The following is a 23,909-nucleotide window of genomic DNA, read 5'->3' as shown; positions in this document are numbered from 1 at the left end:
TGGAGCCTCCACTGCCGCTTGCCCTCTCCCCTCATTACAGAGCAGAGTCCGTCAATGCTCGAGCATTTGTGCGTTAACAACCGGGTGCACTTCAAGATGAGTGCGTTGCGGTTGTTCAGTCATTTTTGTTTTACAGGTTTAATTGGTAAATCATTATATTCTATGACAAATGTCGCTTGCTCGAGTTGCCTCTGCAGAGGTTTTGAGAAAGTATTGTTTTTAGTTGACAACCGCACAAAGGAGTCTTGGTCCATTTGTGATTAGCTGAAGCTCCCGTTTGAATTTAATCCAGGATTGGATATTGTTCCTTGTTTACATTCAAGTGGTTCTACTTGACAACAGTTTGGCTTTGAGGTATTGGGAGGGTTTATCAATATTTTAGACGTGCGTATCCTTAACACCCCATGTTGTCTATGTGTTCTACCACGGTATAAAATGGTAGCAGATATTTTGAGGACAAGCTCGCATTCCTGACTGACATTGAGTCTTGACCTAGATGTCTGGCTTCAGCCGGCCTCGGGGAATCTCCAATGGAATGTTGCTGTGTGATATTGACTTACCTATCCGACACCTCACGCTTTAGTACTGTCCTCATCCAGGAGCTGTCAACACACAGCTCTTCCCATAAATGTAACGGGCCATATGTGGAACAGGCAAATTAAATGATAGTTTTGCAAAAAACATTCAAATGTAAACCCGTGACAACCATGGCAGATTTTTGTATTGGGGGATCTGCAAACTGTTTTTAAGGAAATGCCTGAAGAAAGGGGGTTCTTTGCTCAAATCAGTACTTCCTGATTTGAGCAAAGGTCATCTTGACCACACACACACACACACACACAGAGGGGTCACAGTGAACTTCGATTTGAAAGAACAAACATGCAAGATATATTCTGGCATGGTCCCTGTAAGGCTGGACCCAGGCTTTTATTTTGAAAACCGTGAACGGGAAAGTCTCTTTCCTGGCTGTCACGATTGGTATTTATTTCTTAGTATCATGTTATTTCCTTGTCAGCAAATCGCAGAGAGGGGTAAACATATAAATAAATCAGAGGCTGATTTATAATAAATAAATTAGGCTGAAGAAAAAACGCGGCTGTAAAAGATCATTGCTTGAATTGTGAGAAAGCCTTGCGTAGATGATTACCTCTTCCATTTGCATGATTAGCTTCGCATGCTAGTGCTGTATATCACGTGCTCCCACATAATAATATCCGAAACTATTCTAGCAGAAAACGACAGCTTTGTCATTCCTGCTAGCTGTCTCAGCATTCTGTTTTCCAAGCCGGGGCGTAGTACATGTGCTTGTACATGTGTGTTGAAATTAAATTAAACTTCAGGTTGTGGCTCCTCCTCCGTCACACACACACACGCACGCACGCACGCACACAGCTTACTGGCAGTAGTATTGCAGGGATGTGCTGCATCATCTCTATGCTTTGGGAAACACAGAGAGTGAGAGGGATGGAGGGAGGAGGCTGGGGGAGTAGAATGCTGTGTCACTGGTACACTCCGCATCGACTCTCTAGTCTCAACCCCCTGCCCGACTCTATGTCTCACCCCCCTGCCCCACTCCATGTCTCACTCGTGTCTTCCTTTTGTGCTGCACTGGCATCGATCCCTCCAATGCGACTCTTACAGTGAGGAAACGTTGTCCAATCACAGCATAGAAGATTATTCTATATGATATGGCTCTCCCCTATATAACTCTTCTCGCCTGCGCTATGCTTCTCTCTCGCTACGTCTCTCAGCCTCTAGTTTCTCTTTGCATCGTCCTTGGTGCTATGAAGGTGTCATCATCATAGCCGAGGTGTTAAATAAAAGAGAGGCACCACTGGTGCCATCGCTCACGATATCCCCCTCCTTCTTGCATAGCTAGCCACGGCCGCTTTCAGTCTCAACACGTTTTCTTTCCTAACAATTTCCCTGCTTGTCTAGCTAAGCATACCGTCTTCAAAACCACCTTCCCGCTGTCGCCTGGCAAGCTGCCTGTCCTGTGTGCGTTGTCAGCCGCTCATACCTAGAGCCGCTCATTTCTAGACGCAGCCATGCTAAATATGCAGGCATGCGTGGCAGATGCGTGGCTGAGCATCCCCCCAGGTTGCGGTACACCGTGTGCCCATCCGTAGAGGGAAGCATGTTCCAGCAGGGGGATCTCATCTGGGAGGAGTGACGGAGAAGGAGTGGATGTAGGGGGGGGGAGGGATGAGAGAGAGAGATAGAGGGAGAGAGGGAGGTGAGAGAGATAGACAGAGTGGAGAGCACGTGTGCACGGGAAGAGAAAGGGAAGAGGGAGGAGAGGGAGGAGAGGGAGGGGAGGCACATGCAGGAGGCGGAGCCTGTAGCACCGAGCTTCTCCATCTGCCTCTCTCGTCTCTTCTCGCTGCCCTCCTCATCGCGCACGCTGCCCGCTGACCCCCGCCCGGCCGCAGGCGAGCAGAGGCAAATCTGCAGCGCTCTCCTCCGGGGACTTATCTCTACCGCCGTCGCCCTGTTTTCGCCTTTTGTTCCATTGTTTCTGGGCGTGTGCGATCCCGGACTATTGCCGCTCTCCCTTGGCGCGCCACCGGGACTTTATTCTTTTTCCTTTTCGACCCATCGATTGCGGGCTCTCTGCTGCCCGTCCCTCTTCTGAGGGGATCTGGTGGGGACGTTGTTTTTTGGTGGGGGAGGGCTCCGCTACTCAGAGGTGGGAGCACTGTGCTGAATCCATCAAAGCACCTCCTCCCTCAGCAGGAACCTAGCTTTGAAGGGAGAGAGGCTGGGTTGGGGGGTGGGGTGGGGAGGCGGCGGGGCTGGTGGAGCCGCTGTGAGGACTAACGCGCATCCAGGAAAAGCGTTTGGAGCGGGGACAGGGGCGCCGGGTAAGGGGGTGGGTGGGTGGGTGAGTTCGGCAGAGGGGCATTCCAAGCGGGCCGGGGGGGAGGGAGGGAGGGTTCTCCGGAGGGATAGATTGGTTATGCCGTCTCCTGGTGCTGCGATCGCGCTGCCGCCACCACCGCCGCCGCTGCCGCTGCCGCCGCTGCCGTTGCCGTTGACGACGCTCCTCCCTAGGTTGTGTGCCCGTCGGCCGCAGCCACGCCTCTGTTCGACATGAGCCTCGTGGGGAGAGTGCCCTGCTCCATGCTGAACTGCTTCGTAAGTGTACGTGACGTGTCCTCCACCCCCCCCCACCCCCACCCCCCCGCCACTCGCACACATGTCCCTGTAGTAGTGATGACGGGGGGGCCTCTGATGCGTTTGTGGTTCTGCTTTGTTGTTAACGTTTCTGTTGAGGCGGGAAGGGGATTGGGGGGGGGGGGTTAGCGTTGGGGGTGGGGTGTTGGTAGCCCGACTGACTGACTGAGTGAGTGCTGCAGCAGTTAAGTAACCGATGTCGCCCCACGCAATGCCTGATCCACATGCTGGCGTTGACCGAGCGCTGCGCTGTGCTGCGTTGAAGTTACTGCGTGGCGATGGCACATGGTTTACCCGGTGCTCCCCTGGTTCCTTTGGCTCTCCGCAGAAAATAAATGGGGGGGCCAGACTGGGGGGGGGGGGGGGGGGGCGTTACGTCCATTGGCAGAGGGGCGACCCTGGGTCCACATGCTAATCTCGGCCCCTTTCACACGGAGCTCATTGTGTCCCTAATGTAAATTCACTGTCATTCAGACCAATCGTTTTCAGGCTGCCGAGCAGATAATGGCACTTGATAGGGAAGATTGTATGTATATGTATTCAACATCGTTGGGTACAAACTTTTGTTTGGATTTTTTGTACCCAACTACTTCAACCCAACTTTCACTAACTTGTAGCTTCAAGCTTACTACTCGTATACTTCAATAAACCAATGAATCGATGTATTCACTTTACCTTAATGCCACTTCATAATTTGAAAGGTCCTTAAAACAACAAACAATTGATCCGCAATATGAAGAGCCGCTTTTAAACTCAATTATATCTCGTTCTTGGCCCGTTTGATGCCATGACTGCACATTTGGGTTCTTAAACACTTAAGCCCTGTTGGCAGCAGCATCCCCAATAGTCAGGCCTTTTGGTCTGTCCATCTCATATATATGCTTTATATCCGTGGCCAGCCTGTGGCTAGACTTACCAGGCCCTGTCCCAAAACCTTCTTCTCAGTGAGCTTTACTGCCAATGTTTCAGCCGAGGCTGAGGTCCTTCCACTGCCAATATAATTTACTATCAATTCCCCCAATTGCTTTTGTGGGCAACAGCTCTTTCTCTGATCCCAACTATGTGTGTTGGGGTGGTTGCGCTGTAACTCACTTTGATTCAGCACCCCAATGAAGGCCATGTTCTAGAAAGCTGTCGAAAGTGGGCGAAAGGAAATAAGAATTGAGTTGTTCTCCGTGCCTCAGTCCCCCTGATCTCATGTTCGTTTCCATTTTAGGTTCTGTCTCCACCGAAATGAACGATAAAAGAGAGTAATTGAATTGTGGGAAATTTTCCCCCCATGAATCGGACACTATTATTATCGGCTAAATGAATCAGGAGGACTGCAACTCAAGCCGACTGCTGTTTCCAGGATCTTCGTCACGGTCTCCCTCCTCTTGTGTCTCAGACTGTAACCTGCTACCAGAGGATGTGCTGCTTATGACACTGACTTATTGTTCCCCCCCCCTGTACGGGGTAGAGGGCTGCGCAAGGACGTTGTACATGCAAAGAGGTCTTGATCGTGGTCGCTGTCATGATTGACCAAGCCTGGGTCGGACACCAACGACTGCAATGGGCGGAGCCGGAGATACCCATTGTTTCGTGTTTTCGTGACCGAGATGATACTTGTTTACTGAGAGGATGAAGCCTTCAGGAGGGAATTTTATTAGGTGTCTTTGAACAGTGGCCAGTCTGCACAGTATTGGTTTGAAACCTTTTACAAGCCCTTTCTTACAGCTTACCAATGCTGGTTGTTTTTGTTTGTCAATTACATTATAACAGATCCCTTCCTCTACCAGGAGCGAAAACCTTCCTTCGATGATTTAGGCTCGTCCGCCTTCAGACTTTACATTTGAAGGGTCTGAATTGTGAGACTAGCAGAAGAATGATCTTCATTGGGCGATGGAGTCATTTATCACGCAAACGTCGGGCTATAAATGGCTTCAGCGATACTCCATCGCTTGGATTGTTTCAGATAGTTAGGACATTAATAAATTCAGGCAATCAGTTTTTCCTGGCAGTTTGGACCCCGGTTATTTATTTATTTATATTTTAAGCCTAAATAAGAAACACTATTAATATTCCTATGACGACGAAGCAAAAGACAATTGTTAGTTGGAGCCCTAGCTACAAGTAAGGCACTTGCTTTGGTCCTGTTCTTCCTTTTGTGGGATGTTTCGCTTTCTCTTTGCTTTATGTTCCTGTCCAAACATCCCCCCCCCCCCTGCTTGTTGTTTATGACTTTTAGCTCCTCCCACCCCAGCGTTGAATAGTATCTGAAGGTCAACGTAGAACGCCCTCAACCTTGATTGATCGGTTTCCTCATGGACTCTGCCCTTATCTTAGGTTGTCCTCAGAAAAGGGCACTTTCCCCCCCCCTACCACACCACCAATCTGCTTATGTACCACGTTGTCTTGCACTGTGGACTACATGCTCTTAGAGTATTACTCTATTGTTGGTGCTCTAACATTCTGGGTCTCTCAAGGAACCTTCCGGCTCTCTTTGTCTCCTTCCTGCACGGAATACAGCCCTGCCTCAACTAAAAAAAAGGACTGCTCATTTCGAGCTCCATCAAATATTGATATTCCTTTGCTGGAGGAGGGGGGAGAGAAGGGGTGGAGGTGAGTGAGTTTGAGGCCTCATCGTACCCTCCACATCCCCTAATCTCTCTCTAAATAGTTCTGCTGGGTTTGTCGACCCTCAACTCAAGCCAAACGTAGTCTCCGCTGAAGTGACCCGCCAAAGCCAGCAGGCCGTGTGCACGGCGGGCTGCAGAAGAGGTCACCTCTGTGTCCATAATATGTAGTACATTGGAGTGTGTTCTTAAAACCGACGCTGCTTTAATCTAACAGATTATGTTTGAAATCCCGTCGAGTAGAGATAGTACATTGTTTCCAAGGTTACCAATAGAAAAACGACTCGGGCTTCCAAAAAGGGTTGTTGTATCCATGGTAACCAGACATTTATTCATGAATACTCTGTCTGCGATTCTCTGAAATGTTCTGCTCATTATTCTTCTTTTTCCGCACACACATGCACACTCACACTCTGTGTGTGTAATTGTTTACTTAAGGTATTGCAACATAACCAAACAAACTTCCTGTTTGCAGAAATAAAACATCATCTCCTGTCCGAAATCAAAGCAGTGCATTTGGTTGTGTTGAAAGGACCACCGTGGCTATATTTGTTAGAAGTTTGATATGATATTGAACTTCAGATGTATTTTAGGCTGCGTGTATGTGCATTTGATACGCCGCTTTACTTGTTGGAGAGAGGTCGGTGGGGGAGGGAACGCTCAGCAGTGACTGAGCAGAAATGTCCTGAGCACAGAGCGAGCTGGTGTCGGTCGGAATATGTGTGAGGGCTTTTTATTTATACTAGGCGTCTGTCCTTTTAGAATCAAGAGCTTTCCGGGACTTATAGTCCAGTTTGTGTGTAGCATTCAGCAAGGTGTATCAAAATGCCATCGTTGGTTTGCTGCATGATAGATCTTAACATCTGAAATATTAATGCACAGAGCACATCTTCTGCCCAAAAGCCCCGTTTCAATCAATATTTCATACTCCCCACCACCACTGTCCTTTTGGGTCTCGGACTGTACAACTGCTAATCTAAAGACAGGACGTTTGTCGGGTGATAGGGCCTAAAACTGTAATAGAAAGTAGGATTCACAATTGACTAGCACATTTTTTTTTTTTTTTGGAGCAAACCCTGTTAGCATGTCCGTTTTCTCGCACACCCAGCCTTTGCCTCCTAGGCTTATGAATTTCTTATGAATAAAACCAAAGTGACGGAAGTTGGATAGCAACAAACACAATTGGCAAGTGGCGTGCTTCAGTTGGAATAAACGACGTCTGGCACAAGAGATGAACCGAAGCCTCGAAACATTCTTATTCTGCATGAACGCAAACTTTATCAGTTTCCAAAAACAGCTAATACAATTACTTGTTCTGGATATCAGATGTCTCCCCTTTTAACGAGCCCCTTGGAAGAGCCCCACTCCATCTGGCGTCTCAGTGTTCTTGTCACGGAGACTTCTGGAGCCTCCTGAGGTACATTCTGTTCTCCTGGCCCTTCAGAAACCTGCACCGTCAGCAGTGCTTCATAAGAGCGGCCGTTAAACGATGCCAGGGCGTCCACGGCGCAAGCGCTGGCCCAAATAAATAAATAAAGAGTCCAGAGAATTGATTGATCGCGGGACTGTGTGCGGGTGTTTGTTCAACCGATCAATTACCTGAGCCAGTCTAGCGCCTGACGTTAAATCTGTTAAATAAGCCTCTACAGCGACACCTTCTCAGATTATGTATTGCTACGTCCCTGCCGGTCTGCGTACCCGGGGGAGAACAAAATCACCATGGGCCACCAGGGGAACCATGGCCCTGAGATGACAGAGACACCCCTCCCTGTCCTGATGGGTTGGCTGGCAGTCACGGCTCCGCCCGATCACGAAGCAGTGATGCACGGCAGGGCTTATCACTCGACCGATGCTGAAGTCATATCGGATATTAAAATGGGAAGAGATATTAAGGTTGAGATAACGTACAAGTGGCATTGTCTCCTGTTGCCAAGCAATTTACCCTCTCTATATCAGTATTATATACATCTATATCTTTTATACTATCATGAGTCCAACAAGTAGGGCTACTTACGGCTCTTCGTAATCATTGTGTTTTTCACACCTAATGATCTCTGGGAAACAAAGTTGTAATTTCTGGCACACAGTATCGCTTGCTACTCCTGCGCACCGCCCGGCAGTAGTATGTGTTATGGTGGTGTGTTCACAGTTTGACACCACATGATGCTAGATGAAACTCCTGATCACATGGTTTGCGGCCATGTTGGATCCTCTTTCATGGTGTGAAGAGATTGCGTGGCTAGAAGGAAACATATTGTTTTGTTTTCGGTGGATGTAGAGGCATTTACATTAGATTGCTACGTTAGCTTGAGCATGCTACTGCTGTTCGCTTTACCTCAACCAACATGTAATTTTCTTTATTCAATCCTCAAACTAAGAATAGTACTATGATTATATTAACTTCCAGGGTAATAAAAGAAGCCTTGCGTAATGTCAGTATCAATCTTACTTTAATTTAAATTTGGCTTCATGATCTTTGCACAATGAATACCAAGCCAGCATAATTTAAAACGCATGCTGCTGAAGTGAATGAAATAATACATTGGATGCTTTCAATGTTGTTGTTTGGTATCCTTTGCTTTAAACCATTTTTATTTTCTACAAAACGATTCCATCCGTCGACATTAACGTAATTAAAGTCTGTGTACAAATGTATCCACAGTGTGAAGGTCTATTCAACATGCGTGGTCCCTTACAGCATCCTGCCCTGTTTGTGGGCTGCTATCTAACCTCCTGCTGGGTTGTCTTGTGTCCCATCAGGGTGAAGACGGGCCTCCCAGTCTGGAGTACATCAAGGCCAAGGACCTGTTTCCCCAGAAGGAGCTGGTGAAGGAAGACGACAGCCTTCAGGTGAGACCTCCGTCACATCCCCTCCCTCCGTCCGACCGACCGACCGACCGACCGACCCTCTGCCCCGCTCGACCTCCTCCAGATCCTAAGCTGGAGGGAGCCGGCTCTGACCCTCAGCCGGCATGCTCTTCACGACGGTGGTGTTTTATTTGTGCAGGCCTGGGTCGATGGTGTCCTTTGCGTGGCAGTTGGCCAGGTGATGATCTCAGGGCTGAATCGTGCGGTTGCTCGGCAGTGTTGCACTGCAGCTAGGACAGAGGCGATTTATACCGTTCCCTTCCTTCACATCCTTCACACGGAGGCGAGTGAGTTGTTTAGATGGGACTCTATACCGTATGAATCAGCAGCACGGCATTAATAGAAAACACTTTCTATCTTTCAGATTAAGAGTGGCTGAGTGATACACATGGCTGAGTGACACAAATTGCCCAATCAGCCCTCCCTCATTTAGATAAGGCATTGGAGATACACGCACTTAGCGCTTTCATTTTGAAATTGGGAACCTGAAAGGCCTTACTGAGGCCTCTGCAGGTGTGTCGTCAGTATATTTCACTTGCTAGTAAAAACATCTTTGATAGGGTTTTCTGAAGCTTTACAGTGGTCCATTTCATCTACAGGCTATTGGACATTATTTAAATGAAAGCATGCATTATAATATAATATATAATGTAACCTACACAGGCCATGCAACCTGTAAAATAATAACAGTATTACTATAACTTCATCATATGCACCAATGTTCAAGGTTCAACTTTGGGCTAAAAAAGCGCATTCACTCATTTTATACTTTAAACAGAAATGACTTTACAGTTGGCATTTATCCCCTGAGTGCTTTGTGATGGGTCATCTATCTTGCTTTTGTTCCGCTTGACAAAAGCCGAGCCATTGCTGGGTATTGAAAGATGTTTGCATTACTTAAGCGAAGCAGGTTTATGGCCCTCTTCCATGGCCGGTGCCATTATCGAAATTGGGAAGGGCAAGTTTTATGGTGGCGCGTGGGTGTGTGCGATCAAAATAATAATTTTAATTAACGCGATGGGCTAACATCTCGCAGTTGGTCACAGCTCACGATACAAAGACCTCATGCATTTGTGTTTTGCTAATGGCCCGTTTCAATTGGTCACTGATCAAAAGTCATCCTAATGCTAATTTCTAATCAGATCATTGGTGCTATCCTTCGCTATTCCCATGCTTCCTTTTATGTGGTGATCTTATCTTATGGAAGCATACATGTAGCAAAATTAAAACGGCAATGCAATTGGCAATTCAATAAGTCATTACATTATGCAATTGACAATTCATTATGCAATTTAATAATGTAATTTGTAAATACGTTATTCAAAGTGTATTTTAATATGCACAGTGACAATGAGTTTTGTTTTGAGTTCCTTTATTCAAATTGAAAAGCTAAAGCGTCCCCGTGATTGCAATGCACTTTGCCACGCTCCGTGTGTTGCGATATTCAAATTACATTTCAAACCGCAAAACGCTTCAGAAAATAGTTTGCTAAACGTCTTGCAAAAGAGTTTTCAAAACATTTTGCAAAAGAGATGGCAAAAGAGTTTGCAAAACGTTTTGCATATCCCCCAAAAAAAATCTTTGACTACTTATTTATTGAACTTTAAAGGTGCAGTACTAAGAATTTGAATGGCATCGAGCTGAACAGACAGAAATTGAATATAATATTCTTAACAATTGACACTTGGCTAATCAATGCTTTCATAGACAGTGACATCCTTTTGAAGAACTTCAGGCACCTTGCTGGTGCCTGAACATATCTTCTCTCCTTAATCCTACACACTGCTCCTTTAATTAATTATTATCTATTTTTTATTCTTCTGACTTACTTTTGGCTGGTAGTACTAATAACAAGATGCTTTTGTAACACAAATCTGTGAAAACCTCTGAAGACCTCTAACTGTATTAGTCGTCATGGCAGTGTATGATTTGAAAAATCGTTTTCTGGTTCGGTCTACTTCTCTCCATCATGCCCTTCCCCTCACTTTGTCCCCTCCTGCTTTCACACAATCACGAACACGCGTCTGAGAGCAGTCCCACGACACCATCACAACTGACGCGTCTCTCCAGAGCTTCACTGCAATGGCAGATCTGATCTCGGACCACATGCATCACACCACTGTGTGTGTATACCCCAGCCCCCCCCCTTCCTCCCCTTCCTCCCCGTCCTCCCCAGTGCACATGTGTGCCAGCACGTGAGCACAAATGCGCATACGCATTAGAGCCTGTGATAGATGCGTATGTTTTCCACACAAAGCAAGGAAGCAGGCTGCCAACACCGGAAATCACGACTCCAGTGTCAGACAATGTCATACTCCTTGCTGGCTTTCTCTGTCTCTATATTTCTCTCCATCTATCTCTCCATCTGTGTGTGTGTGTGTGTGGGGGGGGTCTTTTTTTCTCTATATATTTCTCTCCATCTATCTCTCTGTCTGTGTGTATGGGGGGTCTCTCTCTTTCTCGTTCTCTTTCTCTTTCTCTTTCTCTCTTTCTCTCTCTCTCTCTGATATTGTCTGTCTCTTTCATATATTGTCTCTCTTTCTCCTCCATCTAACTCTCTCTCTGTCTGTGTTGGTGGGGGGGTTCTCTCTCTTTCTCTCCATCCATCGCTCTGTCTCTGTATATGTGTGTGGGGGAGGGGGGGTCTGTCTCTCTCTCTCTCTCTCTCTCTCTCTCTCTATCTCTCCCTGTGTCTCTGTCTCTCTCTCCCTTTTTTCTCTCGCTCTTTCTTTCTTTCCGTGTCTTTGCTAAGCCTCTCCCTGGCCTAGTTCTGCTGCAGGGAAGAAGCAGGGCGTCTCTCTCCTGCCCTTCTCGTCGGCAGGTGTGTGTGTGTGTTGGACTCAAACACCTCCCAATAGGAACGCAGCTTGCGTGATGGTGCCGCCCCAAGGTCTGCCCATCACGTTCATCGTCGTGACGACCCGTGTCTCGCTGTCTCCGTGCCGACGATACGTCCCCTCCCCTTCCACGACGCCGGTGCCTCCCACCACAACGCTTCCCCCGAGACCTCCTCGTGCACCCCCCCCCCACTTTCTACAGACGATGCTTCCACTCACGGATTCCAAATTTAGAACCTTTAGAAAGATAGTCTCGGCTGTGCTGTGGCGCAACATCAAAGAGAGTATTATTTTAGTGTTGGGAGGATGCGAGGGGCCTACAGAACTCCTGGTGAAATCCTCGAGGTTGAATTTCCTGGATAGAACTGAAGTCTCGGACATATTAGCGGAGATTTTGTTCTGCGGCCCTTATTTAGCAGCTGCCGTGTTATCGGCTTCTGTCACGCCCACCGCGGAGATACTAGATGTATATCAGCCCCATTGTCCGATCGGGTTATTGATATCGGATTGCAGTCCATCCCAGTATTTGAGACGAGGCCTGTGGCGCACGCCCACCCAAAGTATTCCTCCGAGGCGTCAATTAGGCAGATCTTCTGACGTCCGGGGAAACCTTATCTTTTTGCGTAGTTGGACCGTGTGTCTGTACTCCCGCTCACTCGTAGTGCTGGTGGAAGTATCCAAACGTGTTGTTACTTGAGTTGAACACTTCCGCCCTCCCCCGCTCAGCCTCGGAGAACATCACCATGGTACCCTCTCTTGGCAAATCTCTCAAATGCTCTTGGCCTCCTGGTTGCGTGGCGTATCGGTACTCGGATGTCTTTTTGAATTGTGTTCAAAACATAATTATGTATTTTCTTTCATGCGTACGTAATACAGGACATCCACGCTCTCCCCCCTCCCTCGCCATCCCACGTTTCCTCCATCGAAGTGATTTCATTTATGCAGTGGTTGACAATGCAGCTGCTCTTTTGAGCTTATTTGTTCCACCCCTGGAGTTTAAGCTAATCGTTATCTTAGTTTACCAAATACATAAAAGCCTTTGTTTCTTGATTAAGCTGTAAACTAGCGTCCTGCTAGCTCTCCCCCTCCCCCCCCCCCCCCCCCCCCCCCCCCCCGAAACATGCAGTATTCTGCCCCGCTGCATGCCTCATTGACCATGCAGCGCTGGCCCTCTCTTCTTCGTGACTCAGCGATTGCATGCTAATGCACGCCGCTGCGCGGTAAGGTCGTGTACGGTCTCCAGGCAACCGTTTAACGTGCCACAGGGGAACGGCCTTACCATCCCTGACCGTACTTTTCCCCGGTTGCTCCCTGAGGCCCGGCCGGTGGTAGCATACTCCATAGATGACTTCCCAGGACAACCCGAAGTCTGTTGCTTCTTTTTATGAATCGGTTGACAAGCAAACCCAAAGCTGGAACTGTGGAATTTTACATTTTACGGAGGAATTCGATGATGTGAGAACGAGATGGTTTATCCGTGAGCCAAAATGCTTTGGCACACCATGTTTCGGGCCAACAGCATCTGTTAATTCCAGACGGTGTAAAACCTCGTTCATTTTATTAAATGACGGTCTTTGACTGCACCTTTTGGGAACTCATCTGACTTCTGTTTGACATGGAACCAGTTCGTCTCTAATAATAACTACAAGGAGTTATTGTCACATCGCGGCTTATCACCCAACGAATTGAGGCGTAGTCTGATGAGGACTTGGATATCAAACCTGTTGGCATTCATCCTCTAACGTTAAACAATGGTGTAGCCTAAACCCTACGGAATGTGCCTGACGATTAATAGGAAAAAGCGTTTTTGAAAAACTCATGGTTTCAATATCCTTTTTATTGTTTACTAGATTTAGATGAAAGTATCACAGGCTATTAAGCAACATTCACAATGAAGTGCTGTTCACATCGGGTTCACTAAACCAAATGAACCCTAATTGATCATATGAGAGAACACTTAAAAGCTATGAATTAGATTAGCAAGGCAGAACAGATGAGAGGAGGTCGACAAAAATATTTGCTGGCTTGCCGTCTGGTCTTTGAATCAAATCAAGAGTTCCTGTAGAAGTTGGCAGAGGTCTGTGTGTGTGCGTGTGCGCGTGCGCACATCATCTAATGTCCTGGGCCTCTGAATGGAATCCCAAACATGCTCCTATTTCCTCTGATAAGAACCAATTACCTTAATACTGGGGTCCCAGCCCAACCCCGGAGCCGCCTTAATAAATGAAAGGGCCACACGTAATGAACAGTATGAGAGCCTTGACTGTACGGTCAGCAGCACTGACGCAGTAGCCATCATGTATCTCCCCCCCCCCCAGACACGTCCGCCCCCGTGTCTCATGAAGAACGGCCGATAAAACTGCTCACACTCGCACTCTCTTCACACACTTCCTCCTCCTCCTTCCTGTTTATCGCTTCTCTCTTTCGCTTTGCACACGCTTTTTTCCCATCACAGGGGTCTAAATTAAAAAAAACATCAGACCTCATTAACGCGCCACCTCTTCCATTCCTCCGCCCCCCCCCAGGTACCGTTCCCGGCGCTGCAGGGGGAAGGGGTGGAGTACCTGGGCCGTGCCGACGAGGCCGTCATCGCCATCTCCAACTACAGGCTCCACATCAAGTTCAAGGATTCGGTCATCAATGTAAGTCCACGGCAGTGCGGTTCGCCGCCGTGTTGTCGTTGGTCGTCGAGCTCCACTGGGAAGACTGTGGGACTCCCACTGCCAGGGTTAGGGGGTTCAGGTTCTGCTGGGCTACCTGCAGTGAGTATGTATACGCCCCCAGGGCTTTGACTCCGAACGTCGTTGTTCCAATATAATTAGAATATCCAAAAAAATAAATCAAAATTCGAACAAATATTAGGCAGCCCTTAATATTCGAACCTTTTATGGGCAGGCCAAGAGGGAGGGACGTCGGAGAACCCGACGCAGTCTATTCATAATATTGTAATCACCACGGAAGAGGCAGTGAATGAAGTATTGCTTAGACAGCGATTTATTAGAAACCTAATAAACCGTTGGAACACGCAAGACCGGTAACCATAGCAACGCCGGTAGACAAACCTCGCGAAGCCCAATCCAGGTCTTACTGAAGGCATTTAATGGTCAAAATATTATTAATAAATATTCGAATATTAATAAACAAACAAACTTCAAATATAATTTTTGGGCGAAAGTCAAAGCCCTAATACACCCCCACGGTATTGGCACAACAGACAGACAGACTGTCTGTGGAGTTTTACCAGGTGGATCGATATTAATTCAGACGTTATGACACAAGAGATTCAAACACGACTTTGCATTCTCAAACTAAAGTATCGAAGCTGCATTCTAAAGTGGGCGGCCCAGACTGTGCTAAGAGGTCAGTCACATGGCCCACCTGCGTGGGCGACTCTGATCTCCCAGGCAGGCAGGGGAGATTTAGGATGACATCATGGCTCTCCAGGCCTTGACCCCGTGCTGGCGGGGAGCACTTGCGTCTCGCTCCCTCGCTCTCCCGTTGACGTCAGTGCCTCGCTTGTGCAAACACGCACACAGGCCCGTTGTGTGCCTTGACGAGAAGTGTACAGCCTTGTGAAGGTTTCCCACACGTCGGGTCATGTTTTCCAGCTAGACTCCAGCCAGAGACATAAATAATAGTAAGAAGGGGCCTTTCAATAATAACCGTGTAAAGGGGGCGTACACCCGTTTTTAGGGGTAGGAGCCAGGGAACCCAGAAACATGGTAATATGCCTGATAAGATCGTCAGCATGGTATTATATGCGATAGTGTCACCGTTACTGCTATACTACTGTGGTTTTTACAGAAGGGGTAAAATCCAATTTTTTTGCCATTCTCCCCAAAACACTAAGTGAACATTCCACTCTGCTGAACGCAGTCAGCGTTCTGTTTCTGACGTCTGCGAGCCTTTCACGAGGAACTCGTACGTCACGAGAAGAACGTCATCTGATCTGACCTGTTCGGTCGGTCAGCAATTTTTCAAAATCGCGTCGGCTTATCCTGCAGAATGCATACTTTTGGAGTGTTTCTGGTCTAGTACTATTTGTACATCATACAGTTGCCTACTCATTACGGCATTTGTTTTGTTCTGGATAAATGAAGAAGTAAAGTTGTTAGAAAAACTGGAAAAAACGGTCACAAAGTTGCAGCTGTTTGAAACCCCTCCCCACTCCTTCCAAATAATTTAACTTTAAGCCCAAAACGCATTTTCTTCCATTCCAACTGCAAACAGTGGTTTCACTCTGGCTCTTTAAGTGTTAAAGCACAGGGCTGATCAGGGCCATAAGAGTCCCATTGAATGCTGTTCACTTGAGGAAGGTAAATGTAGAGGATTTCCCTTTCACAACACTGATATTAAACAGCGCCAGACCTCAATTTGACCCTCACAATGCCCTGTGAACACCAGGGAGCCACAGCAGTAACTCATAACTCCCCATCAGCCACATGATCCCTCAGCATCCAAACTGTTTCTTTGCCCTTTGACCTCTGTTCATGTTTGGTTTCATCATGTGTCCCTGGAGTGTCTGGTATCCACTGTACCCTTTCATCTTTCACTCTCTTTGATGTTTTCCTACTTTGAGACCTTTTAATTTCCTTTTTGTGTTTGATGTTTTTGTTTCTTCCATTTCCTACTGTCTTGTGTCCCCCGCCCCCTGCACTCTGTTCCTTCTGTCTCTCCTTCCGCTTTCTCTTTTGTCTCCCTCTTTCCCCTGTCTCTCTTTCTTTCTCTTCTCTCTCTCCCTCTCTCTCTTTCTCCTGACTCTCTCTTTCTTTACCTACTTCGTCTACCTCTCGATCTCCTTTCTCCCCCCCCCCCCCCCCCATCCCTCTGTGCTCCACCTGTCACTGTTGTAGAAGTACCCAGGTGTGGACAATGCCATAACTGTGAGTACTGAGTGACCAAGCCGCCCTCTGCCACTGTATAGACACAATGCAGCTCTCCCTCACATTAACTCCACAGTCAAGGTGAACAAAGGCCAACTGTCTTCCCAGCCCTTTCGTTGTGGTCGCCATTGTCCAGCACTTGCCATTTCGAGCCTCTGCTGAGATTAGTAGTAGTTTGAACAATGTAAACAATCTTTTCTATTCCTGGAGCCTCTCCACTATACACGGCTAGGAAGACAAGTCATTTGGTAACAGCGTTACACAGCAAAGAGCAAATGCTCTGAGGCACTGTGTACCGGAAGTTGCTGCAGAGGGGTTTGGTATTACAGCATGTGGACGGTCAGGAGTTGTGTGTGAGATCAGTAGAGAAACACTATTTTAAAGCAGAGCTAGGAGTCAACCCAGCACAGGCTGCTTGTTAGTTGGCTAGCAAAGGGGCGTGCATGTGTTGTCTATGGTGGCACACACAGAAACTAGAGAACACCGTTATAATCCCCACTTTGACATATAAATGAGTTTTTCAGGTTTAGTAAAGTGGCTGCTGCTGGATTAGGCTATCAGGGCGTGACTTAAACGTAAGAGGGATATTTTAAGGACACGTTGATTGCGTGGTATTACACCGTATTACTCAGACTTCGTTGGAATATTGTAAATGCCCAGCCCACAGGCACCCTCAGTGTCACAATTGAAAAGGAAACGCAGCGAAAAAATAACCAACCTGTTAAGACATAAATGAGCTGTCAAGTTAAAGTGGGAATTTCCGGGGTCACGGTTTGGCTAATCACGGTGTGTTGTGCTTACTGAGGCCTGATGTGTTTGCTCTCTCTTCCCCTCCCACCCACTCACAGGTGCCTCTTGGGCTGATAGAGAGCGTTGAATGCAGAGATATGTTCCAGCTGCACATCATCTGCAAGGACTCCAAAGTAGTGAGGTAAAGATGGCACTCAACCCCCAGCGCATTGGCGTCCAGGCCAACGTGTTGGTCATTGACGATAACATGATTGGTTGCTCCTGAACATCTTTGGCTAATCTACATTGCTGTGTACATTTGTTAGGACCAGGCATTGAAATTAATGCGCAGAACTTGATATGGTGATCCACATAACCATTTACCCAACAGTGGCTGTAATCTGTTGACCTATTTGTGTTTTGTCAGCCTAAGGCAACCCAATCCATCTCAAGTTCCCTTGTAAATTATCTTATAGACAAGCTGAGCAGGCTATAAACAAAATTTAATAAATATATACTATATAATTAGCTTATTTCTTATTTATCACCGATCATTGAACCCTACAGTCGTATCTTCACGCCAGCTGGAATCCATCTGCACGCATTTGAATCTTTACCATCCCGTTTAAACAAAAGGGCAATCCCCTTCTCTGCAGCAGCAGATGTCCCAGGGCACGCTTTATGATTCCACATCAATTAGACAAGAAAAACGGCTACCATTATGTAGTTACTTACCCGACCCCCAGGGGCAAAAGAGACGCCCCGACCTTCCCATCAACTACCCCTCCCACCCCAACGCCCACCAACGACGCACCGAAGCTCAAAGAGTATGAGAACTGTTTGTGGCCGTCGACTCTGCCCTAACCCGTGCGCCGGTCTCTGCCCTCGTCAGATGTCACTTCTCCACCTTCAAGCAGTGCCAGGAGTGGGTGAAGCGTCTGAACCGCTCCGTGGTGCACCCGTCGCGGCTGGAGGACCTGTTCGCCCTGGCCTACCACGCCTGGTGCCTGGGAGGCAGTGCCGACGACGAGGACCAGCACCTGCACCTCTGTCGCCCAGGTAGACGGTGTGCCCCGTGGGGTGGTTCAGCAGAGAGACGCGCCGTTAAGGAGCAGGTCCCGGGGGCGGGCATCTGGTGCAGAGCCCAGGATCGTTGAACACCTTGATCATCGCTAGGGCTGCCCGCCCCCTTCATTTGTGTAACGTCGCCGCAGACACACACACGCACACGAACAGAGGCACGCTCACACACACACACAGACACACAAGCACACAGACACACACACTTCCTACTCTGACTCATTATTAACCAGATGGTCTGTTTTTGAAGGCGGGTCCTTTTCAATGTGACAGCCAAACACATGCCCCGCTTTGCCGTATCACAGCCAATGGGATTAATTCAAGTTCGCGTGCCTTAGGATTCCCAGATGTCCCAATGTCCAACACACTGTTGATGAGTCACACACGTCTACATATCCGTCGCTACTGCTGTCTAGAACGTGTGTTCTTCTTCGTGTTCCTCCAGGCGATCACGTGCGACACAGAATGGAGATGGAGGTGAGGAGGATGGGCTTCGACACCCAGAACGCCTGGAGAGTGTCTGACATCAACTCCAACTACAAGTACGCCAAAGAGTCTCGCCCTGTGATGTCCGTCGGCGAGGGCTAGCGACGCAGCACACACAAAAACACCTGCATATGAAACGGAATGAGTCTCTAGTTTTTGGTGGAATAAGCTTTGTTTATTCACAGATCATTGTTTTTGTGAACATCAAAGCTAGGGTCGGCAGTTTGGAGGAACAAGTCGGAGTAAGCTTGATTTTGAAAGTATCAAACCGGAGGGAAAAAAAACATCCCTTCAGGCCCTCCCTCCAAAGCCACTGCCCATAAACACATGACTAGCGCACTAGCCTCAGTAATGGCTCAACCTAGCCTTTTGGAAGACTCGGGTCGTGCGCATTGAGGGTACGGGCATGTAGGTAGGTAGGTAGGTAGGTAGGTAGGTAGGTAGGTAGACGGACGTGTTAGCCTTCCAATCATTTAAATCCGGCCAAATGAAATGTTTGGATGGGCTTTAATGCAGGTCGGCGAAAGTCGCAGACGCTGTAACTTTTCGGATTGATTGATTGATGTGGGGATGCAAAGAGAATTTCCTAAAACACGAAACAAGATCAAAAGGAATTTTCCTAGTCTTAATAAAGAGCAAGACACGGGGAATGCTAAGGCGGGCCGACGGCCCGGCTCTGATAGGGTGGGGCTCGACGAGTTCAGTTTATCCTCGGTGCGGTGAAGACAAAAACAGACGCCTACACCCTGGGCTTTGTTTTTGGGCGTGTGTGTGTGCGCGTGTTTCCATGGCAGCGCACCGGGCCCTCTAAGTGTCCTCTGCGCGTCCAGGTGGATGAAGGGGAGAGGCCGGTGCGCGTGAGGCCGGTGTGTGGCGAGGCAGGCCTCCCGCGGTGGGAGACAGACACGGCGCACTCGTCTGCCGGGCTAATTAAACAGCTGGGGCCCTGCTGAGAGTCATGACTCAGCACACCGGCTCTGGCTCTCTCTCTCTCTCTCTCTCTTGCTCTCTCTCGCTTTTTTTTATCTCTATCTCTCACTCTCGCTTGCCCTTGCACTTGCTCTCCTCTTTGTTTCTCCTCTGATACATTTAATTTCTGGCTGTCTACTCTCTCTGTATTCCCTCTCTCTCTTATCTCTCACGCCTCTTCTCTCTCTCTCTCTCTCTCTCTCTCTCTCTCTCTCTCTCTCTCTCTCTCTCTCTCCTCTCCTCTCCTCTCCTTTCTCTCCTCTCTCTTCGTTCTGTATCTTCTCTCAGCGCCTCTATCTTTGCTTTTCTCTGGCTTCTGTAATTTCTCTCTTTTCTCTCCCACTCCGACTTTCTGTCATCTTCTTTCTTTCCGTTACGTTCCTCTCTTTTCCGTGTCTATCTCTTCTCTCCTCTTCACTCAGCGTATATTTGTCCCTCTCTCTCTTCTTTCTCATACCTTTTTACTCCCATCTCTCTCCGTCTCCATCATCATCTCTCTCTTTAATTTGACTCTTTAATTTGACTTTGGGGAGGAATTAAGAGAGGAGTGTCTGCGGGGAGGGGATGATGGAGAGATGCGGTAGAGGGAGGAGAGGAGATGGGGGGGAAGAGGAGTGCTTGTGGGGAGAAGATGACGGGAGGAGGGGGGGGGGGGAGACGTACTGAGGCGGCTGGCGGTGATGTCCCAGAGCAACAAGAGCGACAAGCTGCTGCTGCAATGGCGGCCGCCAGTCATTTATGCAACAGAATGCTTCCTGGACGGGGTATTGCACTGGGGAGAGAGAGGGGACATTTGAGGAAATGAAAATAGACGGGTGGCTGAAAAAGGCAATTTCTGTGATCTTAGCCCGGAGAACCACCAGCCACAACCCAATAACGACTCTTAACTGCTCTTCGTTTAGCTCACAGCCCTGTCCCTAATGTCTGTGTGCGTACGTGCGCGCACGTGCGCCTGTGAGACAGCAAAAAGGCATCCCATTTGTGTTCCATTTGTGCTCCACTTGCCTGGAACAGTCGTAGAAGACGCGTAAACAAAATCAGATTACCGTAACGTAATGGAGCCCTTTTTTTTTTTGTAAAGGATGAGTCTGCCATAGTACACAAACCATCAGCAGCCGCGGCCGCGCTTTCCTCAAATAAACGGAAGCGAGTCACTGCATTGTTGTCCTCCGTCGGCCCTCATCGTGCTTCGCGAGAGACGCCGGGGGAGGTAAACAAACCCCCCCCTTGCATGCGCTAGCAGGAGCTAGCTCCACCGCTGCTGAAAGCAGCCTCGTCATCGCGCATCAGTGGGGGAACGAGAGCTGCATTAATCATGAGAGGGGTGGGTGGGGGGGGGGGGGCATCTCGTTATGTAATGGGAGGTGCTCTCCCCTGAGGGTGACCCTGTGATCAGGGGGGGGGGGGGCCGCGGTCACAGTCACATGATGTTTATTCCACCGGGAACCTCGCCGATGACAAAAACACTACAGCGACACAAGGGTTGTCCGCCACGAGGGAGATAAGCACACACACACCAGGTCTATTTGGGTTAAGGTCTAGAGGACGTCTGGGCGAATCACGATGTTGTTGTTATTGTTCTAAATGTATTATTGCCGTAGAGACATTTAGCCTCTTGTGTCCAAAGTGACTTAAAGTGAACTGGTATATTCATGTCATCGAGGAGCAGGTAGGGCTTGAAGACCTGTAGACGTCTAGCCCAACGATTGCCTTTTCACAACGGGGCTCAAACCCAGAACCATTCTGCTGGGAGACACGCACCCTTACAGTCACCGAACCTAGACCATCCTTTTGCCTGTCACCAGTATCGTTATTGGGAGTCAGGGTATTGGATCCACAGTGTCTAACCCTCTGTGTGTCTGCGTGGCAGGCTGTGCTCCAGCTACCCCCAGAAGCTGCTGGTTCCAGTGTGGATCACCGACAAGGAGCTGGAGAGCGTTGCCTCCTTCAGGTCCTGGAAGAGGATCCCTGTGGTGGTCTACAGGTACACACAACCGTAGAACTATGTGTGCGTTGTACATCGTCTGCTGCCAAAGGCTACCTCAGAGTGTTGTGCAAATTTAATAAATATCCAGAAGCAAGAAACATGAGGCCGCTTTTCGAATGACTAAGCAGGTTGTACTTTAGAAGTGGAACCCAGCTTATAAATGTGTTTAGTGCTCTGCTTTTTTTGTGGCCCGTCTGCGGTTCCTAACTAGTCTGTCTGTTGTTTAACTCAATGCGCCGTCGCTGCTCTTTCTGACCCCCCCCCCCTACAGGCACCAGAAGAACGGGGCGGTCATCGCCCGCTGCAGCCAGCCAGAGATCAGCTGGTGGGGCTGGAGGAACACGGAGGACGAGTACCTGGTGACCTCCATCGCCAAGGCCTGCCAGATGGACCCGGGGCAGAGGCCCCTGCCCGGGGCCCCGGGGGGCCGGCCCCGCGGGGAGGGCCCCGACTCCACCGACGGAGACTTCGGTAAGATGCTCGCAGGTCTTCAACATTCAGAACTACTTCCCTTGTTTTTTTTGGGGGGGTTTTGTCATTGTTTATATTACATTGTTATGCATGGCTTTGCTGGCTCTTGAGGATGTGTGAGTACTATAATGTGTACGTTTTGTAACTTGTGTTGAATGGATGCGGCCCGGCTTTTCCACAATGCACTTTTGTTAATTCACTTTGTTAATCTTTTCTTTTTTTCTGTGACTTTCCAAACTGGAAACCAATTATATTAATGAGAACCAGAACAGACAATGAGGCTTAACAATTACGCCAGGGCCTGGGAATGTGTTGCACTCAATTACGTGGCTCACATACATTAGCTTTAGAGTGACAATGGACTTCCATCAGTAGACCACAGAACAGTTTCATCACGCTTAATGTTGTACTCAGTTCAGTATGTTGATTTGAAGGCCACTTGGCCTTCCCACACTTCCCCAATCAGACAGAGGTTATAATGCAAATGCTGAATCGGTTCCTCTCTGTCAGACTATTTTTTTACCATGTAGAACATCCTTAACCGCATAACTTTTGTTACGTTTTTGCATGGGAAAGCAGTCTTTTTATTCCATGAGCACCATTATCTGTATGGAGGGGGCCGTGGTAACTCCCGTTACATTCCCCACAGCATTCAGAGCTGCTGTCACCCATTTGCAGAAAATATGTATGCTTATGCAGCTTCATGTAATTAATCGAAATGTTGTGACTCTCGCTTCATGTCTGTCTGTCTGTCTGTCTGTCTGTCTGTCTGTCTGTCTGTCTGTCTGTCTGTCTGTCTGTCTGTCTGTGTTTACCTCTCTCCATCTATCCTTTCTCTCTATCGCACTCTCTCGCTGTCTCCCTCTCTCCCTCCCCCCTCCCTCCCCCAGACTCCTCTCTGACGGGGGGCCCTGGCGTGGAGGACAGCCCCGCTCGCCAGAAGCTGCTGATCCTGGACGCCCGGTCCTACACGGCGGCCGTGGCCAACCGGGCCAAGGGCGGGGGCTGCGAGTGCGAGGGTCAGTGGGGGCATTCAAACTCCTGGGTCACGTGACAGGGTCGATGACAGTCCCAAGGTTTAGGAACTATTATGGCCTTTGACCTTTGACGTCTTAGCCGATAGGATCTTTTGAGGTCATTTATTGATTTATTTATCTTGAGGATTCTCTGGTTGACATCTCTTTTTCAAGGTCAGTCCTGGTAAAGATAGTTTCCAGCATACACGTAGGTTACCAAAGTATAGACTAGATCATGTAAAAAAAGATGAACAACAATGAGGGCAAACACAACGCGATAAAAATAGACAAAGGAGTAACAATGGATTGTGTATTTTGCACGTACTACAGAGACTACAGTTTTTTAAAAATAGAAATTCAACTCCTCAGTTACTGTTTCTTTTATCAGTGCTTTGAACCATCCCAGGGAGACTCTCATTAAGTTGAAAAGTTCTGGAGGTTATCCCATCACCGCAAAATAGAGAGAGCTGCCAAGTTCCAGGCAAATCCCGGGTACCCTGTCTGCAATTAGGCTGAACCCGACCAAATATCAACAGTAGAGAGTTCAAGTAAAATGCTTAAGGTTGAATAAAGAGCATGAAGTGAAAGCTTCTCTTTGTGAAAAGACCTGGCACTTAATGTACGTTGTATTTATTCATAGTAGTTAATTGTGTAGCATCTGCAGTTAAGTAGCTAGCTATCTACTGTATACAAGGGAATGGGTTAGCCTAGAGATTGTTAGTACTCACACTTGGTTCTATGAACATCTTTACTGTACCGGCAGCGTTATATTGTTTTACTTCTTATGACAA

At 48.1% G+C, this 23,909-nt stretch overlaps 1 protein-coding gene across 1 annotated transcript in view; it reads left to right on the top strand.

Annotated features, from left to right (window-relative positions):
• Positions 1-3,032: 3,032 nt before the first annotated feature.
• mtmr4 (myotubularin related protein 4) overlaps positions 3,033-23,909 on the top strand; it is a 30,940-nt gene continuing 10,063 nt past the window's right edge. Inside the window, exons 1-10 of the mRNA XM_056594883.1 lie at positions 3,033-3,138; positions 8,553-8,642; positions 14,023-14,139; positions 16,351-16,380; positions 17,229-17,311; positions 18,002-18,168; positions 18,635-18,731; positions 21,515-21,628; positions 21,903-22,102; positions 22,993-23,121. Of these exons, the coding sequence (XP_056450858.1) occupies positions 3,094-3,138; positions 8,553-8,642; positions 14,023-14,139; positions 16,351-16,380; positions 17,229-17,311; positions 18,002-18,168; positions 18,635-18,731; positions 21,515-21,628; positions 21,903-22,102; positions 22,993-23,121 (1,072 nt within the window). The 5' untranslated portion in view covers positions 3,033-3,093. The remainder of the gene's footprint in view (positions 3,139-8,552; positions 8,643-14,022; positions 14,140-16,350; positions 16,381-17,228; positions 17,312-18,001; positions 18,169-18,634; positions 18,732-21,514; positions 21,629-21,902; positions 22,103-22,992; positions 23,122-23,909) is intronic.

This window comes from Gadus chalcogrammus, chromosome 7, assembly GCF_026213295.1.
Source record: "Gadus chalcogrammus isolate NIFS_2021 chromosome 7, NIFS_Gcha_1.0, whole genome shotgun sequence".
Taxonomy (NCBI): Eukaryota; Metazoa; Chordata; class Actinopteri; order Gadiformes; family Gadidae; genus Gadus; species Gadus chalcogrammus.
The sequence above is the reverse complement of the archived record's forward strand: the minus strand, read 5'-3'. Positions and strand labels throughout refer to the sequence as shown.